We start from the raw sequence: 8,224 nt of genomic DNA on the forward strand, positions 1-8,224 counted from the left end.
GGACCGCCTTCACCCATATCACGGGGTTTAGGTTTATTTCTTTTGGTCCTTGGTGATTGTTGTGTGTCAGTGCATATCAGCGGTCTGAGACAACTGAGGGGTATTTAATAGTTCGAGGGGGAAGGAGGAGTAAGACGTCGTAGGGTAGTCTGTAGGAAGACCTAAAAAAATAAAACAAATACTTTGACGCCTAAAGACAAATGCTAGTTGATGCTCCGGAGTATTTATCTCCGAAGAGTTGCAATCAAAGTCACAAGCAATGACGCCTGTCATAGGATCGTGCTCGTGGGGGTAGAAATTGCTAGAGAGACTTGGTTAATTTTACTTTGCTAAGTAGAACGCACCGGAGATAGTTAAACCGACGGCGGAGATAAATCACTCGACGAGTCAGGCCTATTGGCAAAGCTAGGATCGGTTATAATTCGCTAAGTTCGACGCTTTCAAACTTCGAGGGTCACCGAGATCGTAACGCTAATTCTCTGAGATGGTGAAGTGCAAAACTTGTTTTTCTGTACGCTACTTTGTACAATTTATACTACAGGAATGGCTTTGCAACCGTCCGGAGATAAATAACAAATAAATGCCGCTACCCACAGGATTGCTCAGCACTTGCCGCCATTATACCATACACCATGCGACCCTCTTGCACTCCCACTTGCTCATCCCAGCCCCTAGAGGTCACCTCAACGCTCCGCCACCTGACCCAAGCAGTCCCATCACTCCATGCGATGCGCCGGTCACGTGCTAATTACCTCCGGCTGCTTGCTGACTGATGCTGACCTCATGGTGACTTGTATACGTCCGCACCTTCGGTATCTTGATGGAAACGAGGGGGAGTGAGTGCTGGAGGGTGGGCATGAGGACGATGCCCCTCAATAGAAGTGTCCGCGGCCCCGGAGCTAATTCATCTAGAAGTTGCATTGGTTAAGTCGCTCCGGAGCTCCTGTTCAGAGAGATAAATCACGGAATGGGTCCGTGTATGCCTCCAGGATGCTAGGAAGTCTGGAGCTAAATAGAGCAATTCTTTAGAGCCCATAAAAGCGATGTGCTGAGTCCGCGTTTTCAGGGGTCAGACAATCCTGAGGCTTATCAGCACTCCCCCCCTAGGCATACAACCACGTGCACGATATTGCGCGTCCAAGATGGACTGGCTCTCGTGCTGGAACCCTAACTTCTGTCCCTTGATAAAACAATTCCTGTTTAAAGCTACACAACAGGCCTACCGCATAGGTCACTTCTGGTCCCCCATACTGGGGTACCAGGACTGGGCTATTTTCCCTACCTGTAAAGACAGGTCAGATAATGTCGATCACATTCTACTAGAATGCCTCTCACCTGCACGATGGATCATATGGCTCCCAGCGGCCGATATCTGGCCCGAGAATTATTGACCTTGGCCTACCCTGAATTACGGTGCACTGGTAAGGTGTGGAAAACTCTCCTTCCCCCTGAATAGCGAAGAACAGAATGGAATGACTGACATGCACGAACATGAACCCCCCCGCACTGTGAACCATAACCCTGGAGCATCCCGCCTACTCCAAATCCTAGTATCCGAATCACTTTACCTGGTTTGGGTCCTACAATGTGAATGGGTTATCCAAGACTGTAACCACTCACCTTCCTCCTTCCAATCGCGATGGCGGAATGCCATCAACCGAAGACTACAAATCGACCGCATAACAGCCAATAAGATCGAACGTACCCATCAAGCTGCAGACCGCGTGAAAGCCACCTGGCAAAATACCTTAGATAACAAACAATTCTTACCCGAAGATTGGGCCACCAGCCCTGAGGTTTTGGTGGGTATTAGGACACCCAGGACTCTGACTCAAAGGAGCATCCAGGTGCTCTCTCGAGCCCCACACTCTCCGGCCCCCGTCGGAGGTCGTGCGTAAAGGCATTTTTCCTCAGACCGGATTGTTCTCAACCCGCTATAGCGTATTATGTAGGGCTGTACCTATAGTCATTTGCTAGATAATACAGCCGCTTGCAGATCGATAGACCATCAATTCAGAAAACCACGTATAGTCGGAGTGGGTCGGAGTGGGTGCCAGGGACGTCGGAAGAAGGTAGAGAAGTCCAGATGGTCGGATTTCTGTCTCTCGGGGACTTGAAATTGCTTGTCCGACGTGGTCCGACTGTAAATGATTTTCAAAAAGTGGGCCCATCGATCTGCAAATGGCTGTAATATCGCTTGTCCCAAACCTGCCGTTTACCATAAAAAGTACCCGCCATGTGGCAACACGTGCTCGCTCAGATTTTGAAACGATCTAGGAAACCTGCGAACATGCGGGGGGTCTAATACCCACTACCTACGGTAGCGGGAAAATGAGGCTCGTAGTATATGCCGCTATGAGCCATGGTAACACTGAAAACCGGAACAAGAGAATTTCGACTGCGGCAGAAGCTACGACAATGTCAATGGACCTCGTCAGATACGGTGGAATCATACAGATTTACTTCAAGATGATAATGGTAAGGATTTCTCTGCTGGGGACTGAGCACACGGATAAGCTCAATGAACTATAAGTCATTCACTTGGTTTTGACGACCTCATGGCTATGTACACAATTGAGTGAAACGTACCATTTGAACCCCCGGACGATTGACAAGGCAGAACTCAATGGGCGAACATTCCGGCTTACGACCACTATTCAGCCGGACGCACCTGACTGGACTTCACACCGTTTCCCTCCCGTAATTGCGGCATGACCGCTTGGGTCAGCGGGCGACGCATATGAAGCGCGGACCCATACAAAAATGGCGCTGCATATAAATAAGTTCCATGGAAGTCGGACAGTGGGGAGAGGGATCGCAGCTGGTCTTGGGCATCACATTGCTGGTCAATTCGAGAATCGAACACCACGCATGGTTCGCAACACTATGGGCTGGGCTTGGCAGGCTTGACTTCCTGCGAAGATCGTTGCTGCTTGTATGAAGCTGAACCAAAGTCGCGAGCTGATAAGCGACCACGTACGTTCTCGGAGGGTGGATTGGCCCGAGGCCTGACCCAAGCCTAGATTACTTGGCTTGGCAACTGATCCAACCTTGCAAGGCAATTCGGCAGCTTAACACGACCTTGGATTTGAAGGGGGATCCCTGGTGGGTCTGTGGGAACCTTAACGACGTACGGTCAACATTCACTCTCTTAGACGGTGCGTGTTATGATCCGTGATGCAGGCCTTCCATGTCATACGTCAGCGTATATTGTGATCCTGACTTTGAATGGGGCTTACTATTATATTCGCACTTCTAGGTCACAGGAAGATTGGCAAGGCACTAAGGCAATTGCAAAACGTAATGAAGGCAGAGTGCGACGAACTCTCCGTGCCCAGGGTGTACTACAGATGAGGAATCCAGTATCCCAGAGCCTCTGACCGTTGGTCGGCTCAACGAGATAGTTATCCTTGGGCCGATCCATTCAGTGGACGTAGGGAACGCACGGCGTTCCTCATCCACGTGAGTGGAGATTCAGCGAGGAGCCTTATCCAGTCCCTTGCCTCGGCTATCATGAGTCATCGACCTCGGTATCATCGAAGCCGCGATGCCATGAATGTTTCGTGGCGCTCGGGTCAGGACGGAGGAACCGAGGAAGGAAGATGGCGGGTGTAGAGCGGCTTGAGCAACCCAAGATCAGCCATCGGGCGGGACAGCGAGGAGAGCACTAGTCACACGAACAGTACTTTGTACAACAAAAAATTAGTAATCAACACGAAGAGTGAAGATTGAACCCACCATGGCGGCCGTTCCCATTCAGACGCCTGAAGGAGCAGATCCTCCGATACTCCGGTAGGTTTCCCGTAGGTTAATGAAGCTGGGTAAGGTGTTACACATCCCTATCCGGATTTCTACACACAACATTGACAGGAGGTTTTTACTTCGATGCTTTTATCCGAAAGGGCAGCCACTTTGTGGGTACTTGGGAGGGGGGGTCAGTCCTGATAGCAGGTGTTATGCAATAGCAATTTGGGATGCGCTTTCACTCAGCAGGAAGACTCTCAGTCGTGAAAGAGTCATCCGCAAGGTCAGGATAAGATCAGCAATATGCCGAGTACTCTGGGCAAGAAGGGGCGGGTCTTGTCAATTTGAGTGACTCACTGATTACGTGGAAGAGGTATGAGCATTTTCACTGATTCGCTATGCTATCAGAATTTGATGGGCAATTTATTTGGCTGCTCTCAAGCTCTGTGTTGTCAGTGCCCGAGTCTTCAACGAGGCCTTGGGAGTGAACGGTGCCGGCTCAGTTCTGCCAGTGAAGGTCCGGGATACAGGCGACTGAAAATAACATTTGTAGTATCGAGAGGGTGGCAATTTGGAGGAAGTCATACTCTGTCGAAGGGAGTCGCCATGCATATTTGCGATTATTATCTCTTTCTGGTGTTAATCAGCCTGGCGTGGTGGAAGTCAACCGAAAGCAGTATCCTAGCACTAGAAGACAGTCCTGGTTCGCAGTTGTATTCCAGAGCCCCATCTATCTGTCGCATTTGCGGACCAGAACGTGCAAAATACAAGGCGAATACTCGGGTTCAATTCGAGAAGGAAGAAGTGCCAAGCCGGGTTTCCCCGATGGTCGTTGGGTAACTCCGCGATACCTGTAATAATCTCGTAAATGCCGCAATGTTCCTCATCATACGTTATTGTCAAAGTACCAGCACATTTCTGTCGGGCGGTGCATTCACTTTGTTCAAGTTCCACTGCTCTGCGCTTACACTGGCTCTCTCGTCTATCTCTGTAACTGTCCCTTATCCCGGACTGACACCAGCGAACAAGGCACCGTTCACTCTAGCACCGCATTCTATCGCCGCTTGCGGGCCTAAAGGAACGACGGAGCGCTGAGTCGATGTCCGACCCGTCTCAATCATGCGGCACTCGCGGGAGATCACTCAGAAGAAGTGGGAGTCCTTTTCCCCGACCTTCGTTGTTGTTCTCAAGCTCAGAGTTATGGGACCTTGATCCTCAAGCATATTGGACACCGAACGACTATATCTGTCTGACGTTGAATTACCGAAATCGACTCTCATGCTCGTGTCCGACTTGGCAAGAAGCAGCTGGTTCAAAGAAGCAGTCATTCTACGGTATGCGCAGGTGGACCCATATCCTCGAATGCTATGCGATAACGTTATAACAACAACCGAGGACGCCAAACGGGCCTTAGTCTCTGAGTTTTCGGCTCGGAGGGACTACTGCTGTCGTAAGAACTACAGGAGTAGGTGGACGTCGAATTTCGTCATAGACTGTTAACGAATTTCTCACGGTTGACCCCCAAGGCTTGCTCATTTGATGGAAAATATGCTGCTTCGGAAACTTCTTACTTGGCATCATATGCTCTTGGCGAGATTATACTATGGTAGGGGTCTTCTTTCGTCTCAGAGCCCGTCATAGACTTTTATAGATCCTGAATATGCCAATGCTCCATGCAGTCCCCTGTGTCCTCGTACCTGTCAGCTTGTTCGGTTGCAGAACGTCTGGAAAGCGGGACTTCTAGGCTTGCGACGTCCGATCTCTTTGTGGGGAAGATCTTTGCTTAGCGCGCTCTGCGTCCACCGTACAACCCACATCGGAGCGGGAATAAGCAGACTGCCGTCCCGAAAGACTTGCTCCCCAAGCTGCCCCGAGAACATATATATACGGGCTCGTATTCTGCCTGGACTTCATCGACTCACTCCAGTCGCCAATCCGACTAGCTCTCGAAATCATCCGACCTTCCCTCCCTTGTATACATTGTCAACATGCCCGGCTTCGACTTGTACAAGACCACCGAGAGCAAGACCACTGAGACGGTTGTTGACGTCCCTCCCCGAAATGTCGATGCTATGGTAGAAGACATCAAGGCCGACACCAATGGTCACTCCGAGCCTCGTCGAGAGGGTGTCTACTACAACCCTCGCTTGGACCCTAAGAACTACCTCGAGGGGCCCTTATCCTGGAACCCGGCTACGCGTTTGCGGCAAATGTTGGCCCGTCCTGGTATCATCGTAAGTCAACGTATAGCTTCCCAGAACGCAGAATCACTTATTGTGGCTCGCCCTCAGGCTGCTCCGGGCGTGTGCGATGGTATCAGTGCTCGCTGTGCAATTGAAGCAGGCTTCACCTGTCTATACCAAAGGTTAGCTATTCTGTTACGCAACCCTTACAATTTCTAAATTATTGTCATAGCGGTGCTGCCACCACAGCATCCCGCCTGGGTCAACCAGACGTAGCCATTGCCACATTGAACGACTTCGTCCAGAGCGCTCAGATGATCTGCAGCCTCGACCCCACCATGCCCGTAATCGCCGATGCTGACACTGGGTAAGTTATATTATTGAATACAGCTTGTTTCATCTAACCTCTCTTCCAAGGTTCGGCGGGCCCGCGAACGTCGCGCGCACAGTCTGGCAATATGCCAAGGCTGGTGTTGCTGGTATGCACATCGAGGACCAGGTGCAGACTAAGCGCTGCGGCCACTTGCTCGGCAAGCAGGTCGTCTCCCGGGAAGAATTCGTCACTCGCATCCGGGCCGCCGTCATTGCTCGAGACTCCATCCCTGGAGGATCAGACTTCGTGAGCTTACCTGTTTCTGTATGTGACGTCAAAAAATTGAGCATATTGGACACCAGGTCATCATTGGTCGCACCGACTCCGCGCAGGTGCTGGGAATGGAGGAGGCTCTCACCCGGTTGAAGCTCGCTGCAGACGCCGGTGCCGATGTCTGCTTCATCGAGGGTGTCAAGACCTCTGAGCTCCTCAAGAAGACTGTGGCGGAGTTGGCCCCCAAACCCGTGCTGGTGAACGTCATCTCAGGTGGCTTGACCCCCTCCTTCACCTACCAGCAGGCTGAGGAGATGGGCGCAAAGATCATCAGTCAGTATGCCGGGTAACAACCGCGTTTCTCAAAGCTGACGGTTGGTATCCAGTCTACTCTCTCGTGTCCTGCGTCGCTGCCACCCATGCCATCCGGGAGGCCATGCACCTGCTCAAGAAAACCGGCACCGACTTCACCTCGGCGCGGGGTATGGACCCGAAGGCGTTCTTCGAGGTTATGGGTAAGTGCATTGGATCATACGCATCCATGGGCATTTCTGACACCCGGTACAGGCCTGAAAGACATCATCGAGTTAGATGCTGCCGCTGGAGGGACGGCGTTCAAGCAGGTGTAAGACTGAAAATGGCCGTCTCCCCACAGGTTTGGCCAGTGCATAGATATCTCGCTTGATTTATTTCTCTTTGGTCTGTACGTAGAACACAGCTGTACGTTTCATCCTCGATCTGTATGTTCGCATTTTGTATCTCATCCATTGCATCCATAATATCATTATACACCATCCATGGTTATGTACCTCTCCTGGGAATATATCTTTGAATGCTGATGCTCATGCTACGTATACGCCGCGGCCGCGTCCCTTTGTCTCCCACATCACCAGCACCTTTAATTTGTCGTAATGGTGTTCGATGTATCTTCTCCTTCTCTTGTCTGCAGTTTGCCTCGAACTTCGTATTCATTAGGGGTCATAAGCTACGTAATCGAAGAAATGACAAGGTGGTAGCAGACAGATATTCTATGTAAAATATGGAAAAGAGCATGTTGCGGACGAAGCCCCGGTCCATCGGATGAATCAGGCCCAGGTCTCATATGCTTATGCTCTACATGTTACGGCTCTGGCGCCAACCATCATCTTCAGGAAAGCTGCCAGGCTGGTGTCACGAAGCTCGGGGTGGCCTTCCAGAGTGACGCTCTGTACTCTTGTCAGGGAAGAGAGCCATGCCTTCAGGTATTCCTAGAAGCAAAGACTGAGTAGGTACGAAATCGTCACTGATGTTTGTACTTACCGGTACATTATGCATTAGGTGGGGACTGTGCCGTACATCTAAGATCAGGTGTTCAACCCCGTGCAGGCTTCCGATAGAGACGGCCGGTGCGCTGGAAGGAAACGGGCAAGCCGGGATTCCCAGTACCAATCTGAGGCGTGTCAGAGAGCGACCGCCTATGACACGCAAGCAGATATTCCAGTCCTCAAGCCACTGAGCCCATTGATGCTGTGCCGGTAGAACACTCCCATAATCAGGCGCAAGTGTAATCGCAGATAGCTCGTCCCAGTTTTGATTCTCCGACAGTAAGGTTGAGACTGTCTGAGGCGGGCACCACAGCTCCTGGATCGGGAAATACACGTTCGCGCGAATCGTGGGACAAAGCAGTCCAGGCCGTAGGACTCTGGGGTCGTAAGAGAGTCTTATAACTCTG

At 51.1% G+C, this 8,224-nt stretch overlaps 1 protein-coding gene across 1 annotated transcript; it reads left to right on the plus strand.

The window, feature by feature from the left end:
• Positions 1 to 5,816: 5,816 nt before the first annotated feature.
• GLOTRDRAFT_42369 (Phosphoenolpyruvate/pyruvate domain-containing protein) lies at positions 5,817 to 7,142 on the plus strand (the record flags this gene model as incomplete). Its single annotated transcript, XM_007867946.1, has 7 exons — positions 5,817 to 5,978; positions 6,036 to 6,109; positions 6,160 to 6,294; positions 6,345 to 6,546; positions 6,603 to 6,846; positions 6,900 to 7,028; positions 7,081 to 7,142. The coding sequence occupies 7 exons, from the start codon at positions 5,817 to 5,819 to the stop codon at positions 7,140 to 7,142; spliced, it is 1,008 nt and encodes a 335-aa protein (XP_007866137.1).
• Positions 7,143 to 8,224: the final 1,082 nt, after the last annotated feature.

The sequence above is a fragment of the Gloeophyllum trabeum genome (assembly GCF_000344685.1).
Source record: "Gloeophyllum trabeum ATCC 11539 unplaced genomic scaffold GLOTRscaffold_00007, whole genome shotgun sequence".
NCBI lineage: Eukaryota > Fungi > Basidiomycota > Agaricomycetes > Gloeophyllales > Gloeophyllaceae > Gloeophyllum > Gloeophyllum trabeum.